This window comes from Micromesistius poutassou (assembly GCF_964030765.1).
Source record: "Micromesistius poutassou genome assembly, chromosome: 4".
Classification (NCBI taxonomy): domain Eukaryota; kingdom Metazoa; phylum Chordata; class Actinopteri; order Gadiformes; family Gadidae; genus Micromesistius; species Micromesistius poutassou.
The window spans coordinates 11,799,146-11,818,610 of NC_140274.1; the positions used below are offsets into that span (position 1 = coordinate 11,799,146).

At 43.9% G+C, this 19,465-nt stretch overlaps 2 protein-coding genes across 2 annotated transcripts; one reads left to right on the forward strand and one right to left on the reverse strand.

The window, feature by feature from the left end:
• The first annotated feature begins 1,108 nt into the window (after window positions 1-1,108).
• Window positions 1,109-19,251, forward strand: cpda (carboxypeptidase D, a). The gene is made up of 21 exons (XM_084466758.1): window positions 1,109-1,863; window positions 2,335-2,582; window positions 6,727-6,869; window positions 7,446-7,615; window positions 7,787-8,232; window positions 9,256-9,447; window positions 9,613-9,780; window positions 10,171-10,280; window positions 10,386-10,488; window positions 11,021-11,163; window positions 11,536-11,705; window positions 11,901-12,197; window positions 13,094-13,289; window positions 13,565-13,700; window positions 13,971-14,117; window positions 14,263-14,361; window positions 14,495-14,544; window positions 14,677-14,808; window positions 15,086-15,271; window positions 16,993-17,095; window positions 17,412-19,251. The coding sequence occupies exons 1-21, from the start codon at window positions 1,256-1,258 to the stop codon at window positions 17,636-17,638; spliced, it is 4,074 nt and encodes a 1,357-aa protein (XP_084322884.1). The 5' UTR covers window positions 1,109-1,255; the 3' UTR covers window positions 17,639-19,251.
• On the reverse strand, window positions 15,740-16,686 carry LOC311341951 (uncharacterized protein; the record flags this gene model as incomplete). The annotated part of the gene is made up of 2 exons (XM_084466759.1): window positions 15,740-16,300; window positions 16,480-16,686. The coding sequence occupies 2 exons, from the start codon at window positions 16,684-16,686 to the stop codon at window positions 15,740-15,742; spliced, it is 768 nt and encodes a 255-aa protein (XP_084322885.1).
• Window positions 19,252-19,465: the final 214 nt, after the last annotated feature.

A 19,465-nucleotide genomic window follows, 5' to 3' on the forward strand; every position in this document is an offset into this window, starting at 1 on the left:
TCGTGGCCGATTTGCCCCTTACGAGAATCGGGGTGGCGTTCCCATGGCAGCCGAATCGGGACGAAAATCGGCCAAGATTATCCTGTCTGCCGTAGTGTTCTAAGATAGAATCTCATAAACTTAAGACCTCCCGATCTCAAAATCGGGGTTATCCAACATGTTAGATATTTTCGGCATGTTGAGTGTGTAGTCAACATAATAGCGACGCACGCACACACAAACACACACGCAAAACACACACACACACACACAAATATTTATTTAAAAACGAAAATATCTGTTTTAGTGCATGTGTGTTAAATTAAATGTTTTTAAATCTTAAACAAATTCCGTTGCAAATAGGAGGCGCGCAGCATCAATATCCTAACACAGACACATTTTGCAGATTGTAAATTGACATGATACATTGTAAACGTTCACAATCCTGCTCTATGCTCTGTGATATTTTGTTTATCATCATTTCTATTAACTTCTGCGAGGCGCATAAAGTGGTCATGTTCATGTAGATCGGTCGTCTGCCCGTCTATTGCGCGTATCACACATGAGCAGATATTGCACACAACGTCAGTCGTGTCCCTTGGCTGTCCTATTTGTTGTATATTTGTTGATGTTGTTATTGTCATGCGTGTTCTGGTTATTTGCGCATGATTAAACATGAGTCTTTATATGGCGATAAAACAAAGCTTTGTTGCGTTTTTTTTCCTTCTTTTTGAAGTGGGGATCGGGGGTGCGCCAACCCGGTTGGGACGTAAAGGGGGTGCGCAGGAAAAAAAGTTTGGGAACCGCTGCTCTAGATCTACAATCTCTTGTCTCTCGATCTCTTGTCTCGTGCTGGATGACGTAGCCTACACGGCCGAGAATCGGATAAGATTATCCTGTAGTGTGTGGTGTTCCGTCTTGTGTTCTAATCTTATGTAGGATCGGAGAGCAAAAATCGGCTGCGATTCAGTGTGTGGTGTACTCCGACTCAAAAATCGCATAAAATTATCGCATTAGATAAAAAAATCGTGTAGTGTGGGGCAGCCTTAAAATGATATATGAATGAAGCTCCGCCTACAGTTGACGTCACACGGAAGCCGCCTCTCCGAGGCTTCAGGGAAGTTGTGGCAGATATAGGCTAGGTTGTTGTCTTTGTACAAGGAGACATTAAGCTAGCATACCAGCATAACCTTTTCTCCCTACACGTTATATACCTACATGTAGTGTATGGTTCAATAGCTAGGAGGAACGGAAACACGGCGAACCAGGTAGTAGTATGGCGCCTCATATATACGTTTCACTCTTCTGCCTCTTTATTGGTGTCGTTTCTCCGAGGACCGGGGAGGCCAGTGTGGACACTCGTATCAAACCGGGAGTGGAGGACTACAGCAAATATTACAATTATTCGGAGTTGACGGGGCTTCTTCAATCCATGGCCAATACATATCCTCACATCACGAACCTGTCCAGCGTAGGGCGGTCCGTCCTGGGCAGGGAGCTGTGGGTCATGCGGATAACAAAGGACCCCAACACAGACGATCCGGGGAAACCCAGGTTCAAATACGTTGGAAACATGCACGGCGACGAGACTATATCCAGGCAGGTGTTGGTGTACCTTGTGGACTATCTGCTGACCAGGTACGGTGAAGACCCTCGCGTCACGGAGCTGGTGAACACCACGGATATTTACATCATGCCCAGCATGAACCCAGACGGCTTCGAGAGGTCCGTGGTGGGCGATTGTGGGGGCACCGATGACGGTCGTGTAAACGCAAGAAACATCGACCTCAACCGAAGCTTCCCAGACCAGTTTGGAGAAACGGAGGTTACTAAAGAGGATGCCCCAGAAGTATGGTCCGTTATTCAATGGATTTTGGCCAAAAGGTGAGCGGAGAAATCATACACACACACAAGCACACGCACGGGCAAAAGTAAATACACACCGATCAGACTAACCTGATACCTGCTCCCATCACAGTGTTTTGTGGGACCTAGTCCTAGCTGAGCACTTTGGAATTTCAGTCGACCACCAATCCAGTTATTAAGTGTTTTTAGAGATTGAAAAACGGTGTGGTCAGTGAGAAAGTAATCCATGATCTCCTTTTCAATCCTCATCTTCCTTTTCAAGCTGTGACCTAGACTATGGATTGTGATGTGAGATCAGCCATGTCATTTTTAAAAGTTTAAACATTTTAACAGCCACTATCTGTTGAGGCAGGGCAATATATATGTGACTCACATTAAATATGCTAAATAATGCACACACCTATAGTAATATTTTAACGTTTAGTTGAAATGACTTGTTTGTCATTTTCAACTGGCCCGGTTTAAACTATTGAACCTTCTTCCCTCCAGATTTGTGCTTTCGGCCAACCTGCATGGTGGCACCGTGGTGGCCAGCTACCCCTTTGATGACTCGGCCACCCATCAGATGCAGGGTGCATACAGCCGCTCAGATGATGACCGTTTGTTTCGGTACCTGGCCCGTGTCTATGCCAAAAACCATCCCGTGATGAGGACCGGCCATCCCAACTGCCCCGATAATCCAGATGAGACCTTCAAGGAAGGCATCACCAATGGAGCCAGGTGGTATGATGTACCTGGTAAGATGCTTCCCTCCTCTCCTCCATTTTATTCAGGTCAGGGTACTTACGGGAAAGGGGTGTAGTGGATATTCTCACGCCCTGTCATTATTGTTCCCCTGTTCCCTGTGTAGAGTGGGTAATTGCAGCACCACTTTCACTTTTTTGTGCTGAATCACATTTGGGCCGAAAAGGTTGATGACAGAATTCTGTTGTTCAGCTCAACCTTATCTAGACGTCTTGTCATTGAGGGAACAACCAACCATAGATACCTGCGTGGGTTGCCATGGAGATGAAGTAGTGAAGGCTGTGTGATATTCTGTATATTGAGGTGACATGTTGCTATAGGGATCTGTTGCAGACGCACCAATTAATGAGTTGGATTGTTTTTTTGTGAAAGCTATATTTATTTTCACAAGTACCTGAAACATCTCCCTAATTTTGAATCCAGTAAGAACAATCCTAGACTTACCTAAGCTCCATTATTTGCCTTTTTATTTGAAGATGGCATGAAAGGTTTTCATGTTCTCACAGTACATATTTGTATAGTCCTTTCATAACTTTACTAATAACAAACCAAAGTGTCTGCTGCTGTTTTATACAGCCAAATTATCCTTGATTATCCACATGGAGCTTGCAGTCAGCAACAGGCAAAACAACGAAAGACAAACCCTTTGCATCGGATAGAGTCTAGGGGCAGTTATTGCAGGAAAGCATTCAAACACTCCAACCAGGCCTGAAGACAAAACACTGTAGTTGTAACAAAGTCTTTAATCTTAGAGGCAGATTAGGAGTCTGCGGCCTGCGTTTCTCAGACAGGCGCTCACACCCCACATGGACGCATGGCAGTTGGACACGGTTGCACGATGTGCCATCGATCTATCTATGGAAATACATGTCTCATATCCAGCCACCCTCTAGATTGTGGTGGTGTGAATAGGTTGCAAGTGTCCTCCGAGCGGACAGTAACTGGATCTGGGTGATCCAGAGGGGGAGGCCTTGGTGAATGGTGACGTAAGAGGCACCTTTAGTCATCGGCATCAGGAGGATTTGGTTACATTTCTCTCTCTCTCTCTCTCTCTCTCTCTCTCTCTCTCTCTCTCTCTCTCTCTCTCTCTCTCTCTCTCTCTCTCTCTCTCTCTCTCTCTCTCTCTCTCTCTCTCTCTCTCTCTCTCTCTCTCTCTCTCTCTCTCTCTCTCATTTTCGCTCCAAAAGCATGGCAGGATAATCCTTGTGTTTTGCTCTTGGATTAATGCGCAGTCACCTGGATTAGATCACGGAAGATGAATCATTGCGATTTTAAAAAGTTCCCCCGGAAAATAAACTGTAACCAGATGATCCCTGGTTTTGTTTATTTTCTCTGTAATGTTCACAGACCATCTCCTTTATGTTCAAGGGGGGGTCCATGATCTGTCATTGTTTGATTGTAAACATTTCAGTTATGTATGCCTAATTACTTATTTTGCCCCATTTGGTCTCAATTAAGAAGTTGTGGTAATTCTTTGTCGTCCATATTATGCCTTTAACACTGTGCATTAGACATTGACTCAAGATAACTCAACTGAATAACGCTGGGCTAGGCTAGTACACTTCAAACTCACCCACTCTCTCCCTCTCTACTGGATGGTCTTGTGGGTCGTTTAAAAATGAAAAGCTTGTGAGTCAGGCCTAGAAGATTAGGCCAACAGATTATGGAAATCATTGGTGCCTTTTTTTCTCTAAAACAACAAATCACTTTCTTTAAATCTGTTGCGGAAATATTAACATATGACTTCTAAACATTATTTTACCATAATGCCAGTCAACAGGAATAAGCACACATTGAAGACTGGAAGTTAATAATACATCCTAACACTTAGTAACAGAGTGGCTACGGTCTGTGGTGGCTAGTAGAACAACCCTTACTGACCTCTGATGGCTCTGCCAGTTTGGGCCGAATGTGGTCAGTCGCTGTCCGAATGAATTTGAATGCATAACTGGATGTAATAAGATAAGTTAACACTTAATTATCTTATCTTGGGACCTCCTCGAAAATGTGATGGAACATCTCAAGAGGTTTATCCTAATAAATACATTTCAATTTAATTATATCTTATTAAGCATGACCAAGCATTTGTGGGAAGCAGCCTTTGGTAACCAGACCCCTAGACTAGTTTTGTTTTATTAGCTCAAGGGATGTTTTGTATAAGGGCTGGATGGCGCCCAGAGCTAGCCACACACACATATTCAATCATGTGGATTTTAGATTACAAAATCTGTCTCATTTCTTTATTGTACATATCTTAAATCTTCCTTTATTGTTTATTGTTTTCCCTTATTGTTTTTAATCAAGAGGTTGTTACCCGCTCACATGGCGCTCACAAGAGATGTGGCAATCCCTTTTATAATTCATTAGACTTGGTCTTTGAGTTGGCTCATCTCACTTATGAATTGGCTCTAGTATGGGTCGCTTGTAAAACCAGATTCATTTGACAGTTATCCTTAAATGGGACTCAGTGACATTTTGTTCACCCACAACTTGCTAGTGATAGTGGCTGATTAAAGCTGCTGCCTTGGCCAAGGCAGCCGTTTGTTCGGAGCTCAGGGTGTGCCCATCTGGATCCTGTATGCAAGAGGATATTTACGTTTAGGGAAGGCATTGTTCCCCTGAAAAAAAGAGGATGTTTGCTTTTAGTCTCAGCAGGCAATGACGCCTGATACAGCCCAGTTTAATTAAATGTTGAGCTCTTGAGCATGCCTGTGGTATACGTCCTAATAATTGTAGCTTCTCTGTTCTGTCTAGAAATTATATCATCAAGTTGAGACTAAGGTCATTACTCATAGGAGCAGGTTCAGAATGCTCTGCTGCCTCTGGGTGAGGAATCCATGAAAATTAATTCTAAGAAAATTGCCTGTCTTGTTTATAGTCAAACATGTTTATAGGCGTAGTGCTTCAATTTCAGTGAGTAAAATAGCCACCTCCTTTGGGTGCTATTTACTACCTAAAGGTGGGCCCTGACTCCCCATAGTCTGCTCTTTAGTCCAAATCAAAATTGTCTCATAACTAGGCCTGGGCAATAAAACAATAAATTATCGTATCGTGATAGACTTTTGATCAATATCATTATAAAACATATTCAATATATATCGATAAGAGACTGGACCACCGAATCTAGCAGCTGGATTTGTTACACAAACACAGTTCCATACTTATTTACAATATTTTAGTGCTTTTCATTGTTGTATCGACATTGGAGTATTTATCAATGAAGAACAGTGGAAGGTCATATTAAGTGTTAAACAGTGTTTAAAGTGTTTAAATCCAGCATGGTAATTTCTAGTATTTTTAGGTCATTACAATTATCAATAGTTATCAATATGATTGATATTGGTTATATGCAAGTTATATCGTGATATGTCTTTCAGCCATATCGCCCAGGCCTACTCATGACCCACACTGTGTTTTACATGTTGGGTCTAGTGGAGCACAAGCACATGCTTGTCTATTGTTTGACTGAGCAGACGCTAGTGTGTTGCTCAGTCAAACTAGGAATGCACTCATTCCTTATCAATGCAATGCATCATGGCTAATCTCTGCCAAGAAAGATTGTGTTAATGGACCTTTACAAATTTAACTCAAGCCATAGAGATTGTGTTAATGTAACTTTACAATTTGAACTCAAACCATAGAGATTGTGTTAATTGTACTTTACAAATTTAACTCAAACCATCGTTTTTGGGTTAGTGGCATATGTAAAATGAAAATCAAAAAAAATAATTAAATACCTTCTTTGATATTTTCAGAATTATTTTTAACAATATATTTTTTATTTGATATTTATTTTAGAGGTCTGTTTACATTGGAGAATATTTGTCCCAGAAGGTAGAGGTTTGTTTTACATTGGGTTTCATTTGACATCTTCAGCTATCACACGGTCCTCTGCTTTGTTTTCTTAAAGCCACGTAAGTTTGATGTTGAGTTTCAGCCGTGTGGTCACGTAAATATTATTAAAGAGGATGTAAAATGTAACTGATGTTGGCTGTTTTTACCGTGTACATACCCTTATATATATCTTATATTTGGGCACCAGCTCCACCAGGCACGGCAGCTTATGTTGTTCCTCCTCGTATAGTGTAATAACAGCGTGCTGATTTGAAGAAATGCTCCTGTTGTGTTGTCATTCAGGAGGGATGCAGGACTACAACTACCTCCACGGAAACTGTCTGGAGATCACCATGGAGCTGAGCTGCTGCAAATACCCCCCTCCCTCTGAGCTCAAGAACGAGTGGGACATGAACAGAGAGTCGCTGATGGCCTACATGGAAAAGGTAGGGAGTAGGAGGTCTAACCATCATGTGTATGTATGTATTATGTATGAATACACGTATGTGTATGATGATTTGTTTGATGATATATTGTCCCAGAAATAATTGCGTCATTTTGGTTTAGACTATTTTATGCCACCGATAATATGATAGCATAATAATGATAATGGCATAATAATTCAATGAATGCAATACAACATGAACAGTGACCCTGTTGACTACCTGATAATGATTCATCAAACTGATTTATTCTCAGACTAGAGCTGTCATAATAGATCAACCGTGGTGAATTTAAATGAATGTTGCTTTGTCGCAAATAACCTTATTATCATGCAGGCCAAACTGTAGCACGCTCACAGTCTAAACTTTGTCTTTGTTCTGTCCTTTAACTGCATTGTTTCACATGTAACTCAGGGACAATTTTATAATGGCTTGGGTGTTCTACTCTCATTTCCTCAGGCTAACCCCTACCTGCTCCTGTATCTGAATTCTCTCACAATTCTATACCATAGCACTAAATTAAACAAAACTCCAGTTCTACCAAGTCGTCTCGGTCAACATAATCCTATCTTCTTGAAGGTTCACATAGGGGTGCGTGGCTATGTGACAGAGGCCAACAGTGGCTCTGGCCTCCCTGATGTCAGCATCGTGGTGGCAGGCATCAACCACAACCTGACCACAGGACGGCACGGCGAGTACTATCGCCTCCTGCTCCCTGGACAGTACAACATCTCAGCCATCGCACCAGGGTAGGCACTCTGGTCCCCTCGTAACTATAGATGGTTCTGCTTTGATTTGCTTCCGTAAGAAAGAACAACTTGTTTCTTGAGTCACTTCCTGCTTGGTTTTTGGCTTCTGTGTTTCCTTGTCTTAAACAAAACTAGATTGACATTGACATGGATTATTTTTCCTTCCCACAGGTACACGACCCAAACGGTCCACAATGTCCAAGTGACCGAGGGCAAAGCCACTGAACTCAACTTCACAGTGAAACCCACGGCCAGCGAGCCGGTGAGCGTTGTCCCCCTGACGACCAAAGCCCCGACGTCCACACAGAGAACCGCCCAGAGCACTGCCCAGAGCACCGCCCAGAGCACCACCCGCACACCTGAACCCACCCCTTCCACGGAGAACTCCAGCGGGAACGGCAGCGACTCTCCCCCTCCTACCGCCGGCCCAGAGGTCACGCCCCCGCTGATGCCGCAGGACTTCCGCCACCACAACTACGCCGACATGGAGCTGTTCCTGCGCAGGCACAGCGTTGAGTTCCCCACCATCGCACACCTCTCCTCTGTGGGCAGGTCCGTGCAAGGCCGTGAGCTGTACGTGATGGTCATCTCTGGCAACCCGACGGTCCACGAGCATGGTATGTCAGGGAACAGGGATATGAGGGCAACGGCTATGTTTCCATTCCTACGGGTACGCCCCATGCCGGCCGAAAGGCAGGGTTGACGTTGAATAATGCGGGACCTCTGGGTTTGATAAACCACACCAGATAGACACGTACCTTTTCACCTGAAAGTGTTGACAGAAGCTCTGTGATAACATAACACATTTATCTGAGTACTGATTGTGATCTATTACTGATGGCAACAGGCAAGTTCTCTCATTCAAGTACTTGAGTTAAGATTAATGTGCAATATAAGAAGGGTAGTGGTAGTATATTGCTTCACGACAAACACTACGGCTATGTCAGCCTAGAACAATGCATCTTTTGTTATAGGCTCCGGTTGAAATTAATTACTTTGATTGACAAGCACCACGAGTTGGTTTGATTGGATAAGCTCTGTCAGAAAAGTCATGCTGTGCTTTCTGAACACCAACGAGTGTTAGTGAAGGCTAGTAGTTCTGGAACAGTGCGTGTCATGTTTTGGTAGACTTGAGTTAGTTACACAACTGATCTGAATGAAAAGGTCTGTGACATTAGCGGCCGGTGGGGGGAATGGTGTAACACGTACTTCCTCGTTCCTGGTGTGGTTTTCATCATTTACCAATATTGTAATTTTTTAACCTGTTTTACAACTGGTTTGGTTGATTGAGTAATCTAAGGCCTCAGAAACAGATTTTATAGAGACGCAAAGATCATGTTGTGGCAGCAATTTAAAACATCGGAAGCAACATCATTACTCCTCTTCGTCCCCTATAAGGCTATGGGAAGCAACATGCCACAGGTAAATACATGGTCCAAATTAACTTACATAATTTGGCGTGTCTACCTTCCTGGGTGGAGAAATCGTCCTCTAATATGTAACCCTGAATTTTTTTACCTGTGAAATGACCAAACCTATCCCACCACCGCACTGGTGGGTGGCAGGGATTGGACCCTGGACTTGGACCCTGGGTACTGGACAACAACACGACATGATGTCTGCTTATTTCCTCCCACCAGGTGAGCCCGAGTTCAAGTATGTGGGCAACATGCACGGCAACGAGGTGGTGGGACGAGAGCTGCTGCTCAACCTCATCGAGTATCTCTGCCGTAACTATGGCAACGACCCAGAGGTCACCCAGCTGGTCAACAGCACACGCATCCACATCATGCCCTCTATGAATCCGGACGGCTACGAAGTGGCAAAGGAAGGTGGGCTGAGGCTGTCACTCACACGGCAGAATTTCTTTTTTTTTACTAATGTCATGTATACAGTCGTACCACACTGTACAGCTCCTAATAGAGAACAAGTTCAACATTAACTACAGGAAACCAAACCCAGTTTGAACTCTTTCTTCCTTTTTGCTTTCCTCAAAGGGGACGAGAAAGGCTACAGGGGACGGAACAACAGCAATAACTTTGACCTGAACCGTAACTTCCCCGACCAGTTTGTCAATATCACGGCGCCGAGGCAGCCGGAGACGTTGGCCGTGATGAGCTGGCTGAAGAGCACCCCCTTCGTGCTGTCAGCCAACCTCCACGGAGGTAGCCTCTCAATCTGCTAAGATTATGTCCGATCAAAGTTCCGACTTAATGAATACCACAGGCCATTTGCTGTTTAAATAGTCATGTATGAAGTGTGTTTGTGTTTTTGTCGACTTTTTGGACCTTTTCAACACATCTACAAAGACAGAATTCTTGTGTTGCTCAGTTTACTTTATCTTTATCATTACATTGGTGTGGTTAGGGTTAGGGTGTATCTGCCCATTAATCTAATGTAAAATGTGGGTAAAAATGTCTGCTAAATGAATAAATAGTAAATCGATAAAGGGTCTGTACCTCTTAGTTGAGGTTTCAGCAGGATCGCTGTTGATGATTTTTTTTTTTTTTTTTAAACCTGCCTCACTCCTCTCCCCGGCGTCCCTTCTAACTCAGGCTCTCTGGTGGTTAACTACCCCTATGATGACGACAGAGAAGGAATCTCGGAGTTCAGCAAGTGCCCCGACGACGAGGTCTTCCACCAGGTGTCTAGAGCCTACTCACAGGTAACCCCCCTCTGCTCCATCGGTCAGATTCTACGTTCAGATACTAGCTCTCTCCAAAACATGATATGGAAATCATTTGCCTGTGTGTGTGTTTGTGTGTTGAAGGAGAACGCTCTGATGCACAAAGGGCACCCTTGTGAGAAGCTGTACCCTGGGGAATATTTTGGAGAGGGCATCACCAATGGTGCCAACTGGTACAATGTTCCCGGTACGTCCCTCTGTTTTGACAAAGACTCTATCCTCGGCCCAGAGAACTCTGGACATTTACATTTACATTACATTAAGGACATTTAGCTTATTCTTTTATCCAATGCGACTTACAATAAGTACATTTGTCAGTAGAAAGAAAAACAACAATTTGTTGCGGTCGGTACATGATGAAGTGCAGAGCACTTACAATTGCTAGGTTAACCTGTTCCCTGCATACAACAAAGATAGCTAGGGTCAGACAATGAAGTACTATATTTAGACACTTGTGTCGACTCAGAGGAATCTGTAGATGCATATCAGCTAACATGACTATGTAGGCAAATATCAGCCCATAGTTTCTTGACAGTTGACACTTTCCAGTCTGGCCATGCCAGCAACACACATGTATATTAGAGAGTGATTATAGAATAACATGGCATTTAGGATAGGTATACTGAACACAATCTTGAAACTGTGGGCTAAATGGTTTTGGTCTTATTTTTAAATAATGTGAGTGGATGTTGTTCTGAAGTATGTGCGTTAACTTTCAGGAGGCATGCAGGACTGGAACTATTTGAACACCAACTGCTTTGAGGTCACTATTGAACTGGGCTGTGTCAAGTTTCCCTGGGAGAAGGACCTGCCCAAATACTGGGATCAAAACCAACGAGCCATGCTACAATTCATCCACCAGGTGACACACTTTACTGTGTAGGAAAAAGTTATCATGTTAGAATCGGGATACTTTGCCTCTGCAATATATATTTTTATTTTTCATTTTTTTTATATCAAATCTAAGCCAAAAAGGTTGTCAATGTTATCTTAGTGGGAGACGGAGGGAGCTGTATTGTTGATTCATTTGCATCAAGTAGGTGCTGTTCTGTTCGACCACATTCATAAAAAAAATACCTGTAGAACATAACCTAAAAAAATCGTTGGACTATAGTAGCGTGAGGTCCCTATCAATTCCCGTTCTTAAATGTACTGCGATTATTTATTGTATTTCAGTATTTTCTCCCCCCTCATTCTTTGCGTTGTGTGTGTGTGTGTATGTGTGTCCCACCAGGTCCACAGGGGAGTCAAGGGCACCGTCTCAGACATCCACGATGGTTCTGGCATCCCCAATGCCACCATTCACGTTGAGGGCATAGATCACAACGTCACTACGGCCCAGACGGGAGACTACTGGAGGCTGCTGGTCCCCGGGACATTCAGCCTCATCGCCTCGGCCCGCGGGTAAGGAAAGAGTCATGGATGTTGGCTGTGGGTCTTACTCACCTTGTGGAAGATGGCCGCTAGGGGAATAAGGCTCATGCTCCTTGTCTATTTCTTGAATTTCCATTGCAAGTGGATTTCCATTGAAAACCCGCTTGCAGTTGAGCGGTACTCATCATGGTGTTTTGTACAATCTCTGGTCCGTCTGCACTCTAGGTATGAAGCGATGAAGATCTACGCCACGATCCCAAAAGACAGAGTAGAGGTGGTGGACTTCAAACTGAGCCGCGTCGGCACCGGGTCTGAAGGCTCCGTGGGCCCGCCGCCCACCCAGGACCCCTCGGTGGAGGAGTTCCAGAACTTTATCCGGTACCTGTCCGAGGGCGAGGGGCTGGAGGAGCTGGTGAGGAGCACCGCCACAGAGAACAGCTACCGCTACCGGAGTGAGAGAGAGATAGCAGAGTCCCTGAGAGGCCTTCTCCTCAACTTCCCCAGGATCACCTCCCTGCGAAGGTACCTGCCCGGATTTCCTAATACCCTCTTCAAATTCTGGTGGCTTGAATACGTTTAGCCCTCTGCCAACTTTGACCTAAAGTGTTTATGTAAGGAAGTAAATGTCACTCACACAAGCTAGGTTTTCAAATTGTGATGCCTGATATTTTCTATCTACAAGATGTGTTTTGACAGATTTTATAGTGTGTTAGTTATGCCGATAGTGAATGTCTTTATCCATTGCTTTGTTTAATTTAATAGGATAATTTGATAATAATTTTGATTATTTGATTTTCTGTGGAGCTGGCGCCACACTACACGATTTTCAGTCGGCTGATTCCACAATCTGGAGAGCCAGTCAGCCAGACGTGCGTTAGAGTCGGACCCCGTAGTCGTTATGTCTAGTGAAAGATGCCGATCTTTCTGTATATGATCCCTGTCGGCATGGTCCAGATTTGATCAAACAGGTTTGATTTTATCAGGCAAGTCTATCCATGATCGGGTGCTGTGTGCAAGTCAAATAAGCAAATCCACAGGGGTATTTTCAACAGTTAATGAAAAGTGTGTATTCGCAAGGAGAAGCCAGAAAAAACTATTTTTTCAAAACAAACAGCCATGTGCGTGATGCCAATTAGCAACACTTAGAGGAGGCTGGTTGACATTGTTTGTATTGTTTTTGCCCGTTTATGCATTCTTTCCATGCAGATCATTGCACAAATAACCACAGAGGGGTACTGTACGGCATCCATGTTTGTTTGTTTACGCTACTCAATCATTCAGAATAATTTCAGATTGGAAAAAAACACTAAGTGTGGCCCCATCTCTTAGTATTTTGCTTTCTTGAGATATTCTCAAATTATTCCTGACTGTGAGGATTCCTAACTTTTCCGTTGTCTTTCCATTTGACTGATGTCTAGTCTGGGCCAAAGTGTTGAGTTCCGAACCATCCGGGCTTTGGAGATCTCCAACCAGCCGGAGGAGGCGGAGCCATCTGAACCCAAAATAAGATTTGTGGCAGGGATCCATGGAAATGCTCCAGTGGGCACTGAGCTTCTGCTGGAGTTTGCAACCTTCCTGTGTATGAACTATGGCAAGAACCCAGCCATCACCAGGGTGAGGGCCTCAGGATCATATGTTACACCGGAGCAGTTCTAGTACATCTGTCCAATTTTACATCCTATCTTTGTAGTGCCAAAACCTTGTATGCACATGGTAGTGTCACATCTGCTTTCCTGAATGTACATTGTGTCTCCTATCATTAAGGTCCTATAGCATTGTATGCTAGCTATTTATCATGGATAATCCATGTGAATTCCAGTAATCAATGTTTTGAGTCATATTTCTGGATGTCTAAGTGTTCTCCTTTGCTCTCTCTCACTCCATGCCAGCTCATTAACAGTACACGGATTGTCATCCTGCCCCTCATTAACCCAGACGGTAGGCAGCTGGCCGAAGAGAGGCAGTGCACCTCCTCACGGGGCATGGTCAACGCCCACGGCAAAGACCTGGATACAGACTTCTTTGGTCAGTTGTGTGGAACCTTACAAGTGGGGTGGAGGGTCAAAGGTCAACAGAAAGCTCTAAATTTATGATTCGAAGAGTAATGATATGGATGGATTACTTTGTATTTGATCTACGCAAGTTTAGATATTCTTGCATATACTCTCATTATAAATGGCATGAAAGCCAACTGTATTTTACTGCTTTGATCCCAGCCACATGCATTTGTTCAGCACATTGAGTAAGTCGTACAAAATGTCATGTGCTTTATAAATAAACTTGCTTTGACTTCAGGCAATGCTTCCCAGCACGCGGTGGAGGCCCAGCCAGAGACCAGAGCCGTGATGAAGCTTATCCTAGAGAGGGGCCAAACGCTGTCTGTGTCTTTAGATGGAGGCGCTCTTCTGGCTACCTACCCTTACGACAAACCCGTCCAGACTGGTAATACAACCCAAACAGTTAATTTAAATCCTTTTACATTTTAACTCCATACATTTTAAGAAAAGGAAGAAACATGAATGACGGCCCATGGCGTCCTTGTCATTAACAACCTTTTTTGAATCCGTCGTATGTTCTTTCTCTCCAGTTGAAAAGGAGGGCACTCTGAAGTACTTGGCTAATGTGTACGCCAGAAACCATCCCAAGATGCACCTCGGGGACCCCGGGTGTCCAAGCACAGGGAAAGGTATGCAATAGCAACTAATGCTATAGGATTAGCATCATATAATTCACAGTATTGATCATGATTTGTCTTTCACATTATTAAGCATTCTTTTGTAGCTCATTGGTACATTGTTTACGATCCTTGCCCATTCCAGGCGGGGTTCTCAGGGCAGCAGAGAGGCAGAGCCACATGGGCAGCATGGAGGTGGGTTGTAGTGTCTCACTCGCACATTAACACGCAGAGGAGGCCTTTCTGCCTCGGTGACCACCTGGTACTGTTGGAGACAGGGAGGCGGTCGTTAAGATGTGAGTCATGTGTGCGCCTGTGCCCTTCTAGGACTTCAGTGTGGACTTTGGCCATTGTCCAGAGATCACTGTGTACACTGGCTGCTGTATGTTCCCTCCTGCCGAGCAGCTGTCCACACTGTGGGCGGAAAACAAGAAGGCTCTTCTCAGCATGCTGGTGGAGGTAAGGTCCACGTCTCTCCGAGGAGGAGCCCATTACGCGGTCTTGACTGGGCAGTGGCAGGTGCAGCATGGGGGAATCTGCTAGGCACACATATACGGTTGGGGAAAGTTGTTTACGTAGGCATATGCAAATGCTTACATGCAAGTAGTAATTTACCATGATACAATTTTTATAGTTGAAAACATATAGCATTTTGCGTGTGTGTGTATTGTGTTAACCTCACTATTCCCAATCACACAATATTGCTCAGTGAATGAACAATTGCGTTCTCTCCCAGGCCCATAAGGGCGTGCGAGGCGTGGTGCGGGATAGGAGTGGGAAGCCCATCGTGAGGGCCATGATAGTGATGAACGGGGGGATGCGGGTCTACACCGCAGAAGGGGGCTTCTTCCACGCCCTGCTGGACCCCGGCAGCCATGACATCGAAGCCGTCGCCGATGGATACCAACATCAACGCCAAAAGGTATGTGTACAGAAGCACCTCATAAAGCATTGGCTCTGGATTGTGGGTCAGATCAGAAGTTAAGACGGTTGAGGTTTTAGAGTAGAACAGTCCTTACAGGGAAGAGAGGTTGGCTTTCATGCTAAATAAACCCCTCTTAGCAGTCTTGGGGATATATGTAATTCAATTTTTAAGTGTTTCATCATTTCAACGTTTAACACTTCCAAATAAGCTTATTATAAATATGTGCTTCTCTAAATATTAGATGCACAAAGGTAAAAACAAATGAGATGTTAAAAAGGCAAACTTTTTCATGTTTAATAACAGAAATAGACCAACTGTTATCAGCCCCAATTTGTCACAAATTTGCACCAAATATTTATTTAAGTGTTTATGAAAGGAAAAGGTTCCACGAAAATAATGTCAATAATTTTGACATTGTAAATATCAACATTGCAACAAAAGGAATGTAACAAAGTAATTTTTTTTTTACTGGCTATATTTGGACGAATGGCACGGCGGCTCCCCGTTAACGTCCACCACTATGTACGGCGTGGGGCGGAGCACACAGAAGCGCTCCACCACCTCCGTCCTACCATCGGGCTGCTCAGAGATGTGCAGGGTAGGGTAGGCCAGCTCCTCAAACAGGTGCTCCTTAATGGTCCGGCCCAGCTCCAGGCTGTAGGTCTCCCCACGGGGGAGCAGAGAGTCCACCACAGAGTGATAGGCGAGCTGGTACTCGGGCACAGTGTAGCCGTGGATCACCAAAGGCTCTGTGGTCTGCCCATTGGTTGTCAACACTTCCTGGGCCGTTCCAGCTGCAGGGGAACCCTGAGAGGGCTCCAAGTCTGGGAGAACGGCAGCGTTCCTGGAGAAGCGTTCTGCCGTGGGTTTCGGGAGGCTGGCTTTGCCCTGGGGGGGCGTCAGTGGGTCCAGATCACACGTCACGGACAGCATGTCTGGCCTCTCCTTGATAGCGTCCCCGTACTTCTTAGGACAACGAATGCTGCGTCGTAGGCCATAGGGACACATCTCACTCCTCTGGTGGCACTGGACGGAGGGGGGGAGGGTTTAAGGGGTAGAAGGGATTTCAAACAGGTTGTAGTTTGTAAAATATATATATTTTTTAAATGGATTAAAAGTGAGGATGCACTTACAATTTGGCAACACTGTATTTGTGGTTGCGAGGACAAAAGACGCCACCATTTTTCTTTTTCCTCGGAAATCACCCTGGAGACTGCATGACATGGGAGACCTAGCCGATCTTTCCCCATTAACTGCTTTGTCAACTGTTTAGGCTGCACTTCACTCACCAAGTGAATACAGCGTGCTTTGCTGCACCCCTGCAAAATATAGTGTTGCAAATTGAAATACAAACTTAGAGATTTCAGTCTTCCCAAAACAAACATAGGAAATGTGTGGTTGTTAGCAGCCATTCTACATATCAACTGCTGCTCTGATCACTCTGTTCACACCTGCAAGCATTGAGCCCATTTAACGAGGCGATTAGACAGGCGCGTGTTTGTGTGTGTGTGTGTCACAAGTAAGGATAGCTGCATGTTTGACTTTGGTTTCAGCTTTTTAACTTTTTCATGTTTTTGAGTTGGTTAAATGTTACAACACATTGTATGCATTTGCCATTCATACAGGAAATAGTGAAGATAAAATATTAATTTCAATTAGCGTTCAATTGTGAATGCCGCAAAAACGGTTGACTTTGAGCGCTTTGGTCATCTTTACAGGTGGTGGTGTCGTCCCATGAAGCAGCCAATGTGGTCATCATTTCATTGATCATGGACAACCGTATCTTCGGTCTGCCCAGAGAGTTTGTGGTGGCTGCGGCAGGTAAGAATGTTAAAAGAAATGTTGATCAATTTTAGGTTTAATTCAAACAAGTTATCTCAGAGCTAGATTTTCTCATGGTTTGTGTATGGGTCAGTGTATTCTGGTGCCAGGCCATGTTAAATTGAATCAGACAAATTGTTTGACAAATTATGGAAAGGAATGTTAAGCTTACCAGTGTGGATATATGATATTGTCAATCATCATAAAAATATTCAGTCATTCAATTGATCAGAAAGTGAAAAACCTGAAGTCGTGTCTATGTACATAGCTTGTGATTCATGCGTGTGTCACACATCCTCCTCTTCCTTCTCCGCAGCGGCCTCTATGACGGCCCTGGTGGTGACCGCCTGCATCATCTGGTGTGTGTGTTCGGCCAAGTCCAACCAGCAGAAGGACGGCTTCCACCGGCTGCGTCAGCACCGGGATGACTACGAGGACGAGATCCGCCTGACCTCCATGGGCTCCAAGAAGGCCCTGCTGGGCCACGAGTTCCAGGACGAGAGCGAGAGCGACGAGGAGACGCTGTACGCCAACAAGCTCTGAACCACCACCAGTGACGGCAGACACACCCCGTCCCTGCACTCTGCTTGTTAGCCCGCTGTTTTCCTTTTGGTTGTTTGTACATTCGTGAACTCTTGGCCCGCGATGAATGTCATGGACCATTGGGCTATGGCACCCGTTTGTTTTTCGACTGACTTTTCAAAAGTGATTGCGTCCCGCGCTCTGGCTCTCCCTCGCTCTTTCTCTCGGCCATCAAACTCTGAATATGTGTGTATTATAGTAATACTATGAGAAGAGGAAGCGAAGCGCGTCCCTGTATAGAGAGGACACTGGGAGTTTACAATTCAACGCCTATCCGTCCAGTACACACTAGAGGTCACACCTTTTTCACATCCCATCCCCCCCAAAAGTATTGTTTCATAGAATACTTTCCAACCAGTCCGTCTCATGAGAAAGTGTTTCAGTCCAAACACACAAATGATGTTCTCACTATGCTTGTAATGAAGTTTGCATAATCAGAGAAACCTGCCGTTATTGAACCTATGCTGCGATGCTACTGTACATCTAACAAAGTGAAAGTTATTATTTTTAGGTTTGGGATGGAGAATCCAACACTGTGCCTTGGCTGTGGTCAAATTCAACAGCATGTTGAAAGAGTTTGTGACGGATTATGAATGATCTAAAATCAGATACAGGCTTAACTAAAGGGTGTACATTAATTGAACTATTTGAAAAGTTGCTGAAATCAAATGTTTTTGTGCACAGAGGATTGTAACCGGTTGGTTGTATTGTCCTCCTCTCATTTCCCTGACGCAAGTCAAAATGGAGAGAGCTTTAGGTGCAGGGAGCTCTATGCATAGGAAAGCAATGATGAAAGCAAATAATGCTTTTTAAGATACATCCATAGATATCATACGTTGGAAAGTATGATCCTCAATTGTTGACTTGTTGGATCATCTTTTTTTTTTACTTTGCAACTTTTTGGATAGAATATAAAATTTGTTTTTACATTTATTTGGCTTTATGGCTTTCTGAACATAGACTATTTAACATGTTCCTTTAAAATGCTCATGTCATGAATGGTTGTTGCCATATCTGGCAATCTTCATATAAACTTTAGATCTGTTGCACACACAATGTGCACATATCAATGATATGACCACTTATGTGTTTTAAAAAGAGGCCCACTTTTTTTGTGGTGGTAGCCTCTTGCTATGCACAACATTAGAATGGATATGTGACCTGCCTTCGGGTGGATGATAAATATATCTGAGAATAGCGATTTGTCATTGTAGGCCAATATCCCAAAATGCCACTTAAACAGTGCAGCAAAAGGTAATTATTCATGTGTGAAATGTTGGTAATTTATTTTCCTTAGTAATACTCTTCTGGAGTGTTTGTGTGTGTGCAATTGTGTTGAAAGTTGGGTACGAGAAGTTAGGTTTGTTATGATGTTGGTGTAACATTTTATAAAAACTGGAAATTGATTGTACATATTCAGATGTTTGCCAAATGTAGATAAAAAAAAGAAGTGCAATTTAAACTAAATAATTGCTCAACTGCAAACAAATCGTTTAATAAACCTTTCTATGCGTGGTCATAAGACATGTTACCATGAACACCGTCATTAAATTCAATAAAAGATGTCAGATGTGTTTTTTGCTTTGATTTTCATGTTGTATTGTCTGTCATAGTGTTTTGCCCCTTACCTATTTCTATCCAGAATATATATATTTTAGGTTTCGGCTTGTGTAATATATTTATAATGCACAATATATTTGTAATGGTATTAACTCAAGTAATGTAGCCAGGAGTACAGGAGTAGCGACCTATCGCCACTGCGGGTCAGCATGGAGTCAGCAACCTGTG

What these genes read in the sequence shown, in the direction of transcription:
- cpda (XM_084466758.1), top strand. Translation starts at nt 1,256, where the DNA reads ATGGCGCCTCATATATACGTTTCACTCTTCTGCCTCTTTATTGGTGTC. An exon ending in TGTCTAGAGCCTACTCACAG is followed by an intron (nt 10,281 to 10,385) that starts GTAACCCCCCTC and finishes TGTGTGTTGAAG; the next exon opens with GAGAACGCTCTGATGCACAA. An exon ending in GTTTGTGGTGGCTGCGGCAG is followed by an intron (nt 17,096 to 17,411) that starts GTAAGAATGTTA and finishes CCTTCTCCGCAG; the next exon opens with CGGCCTCTATGACGGCCCTG.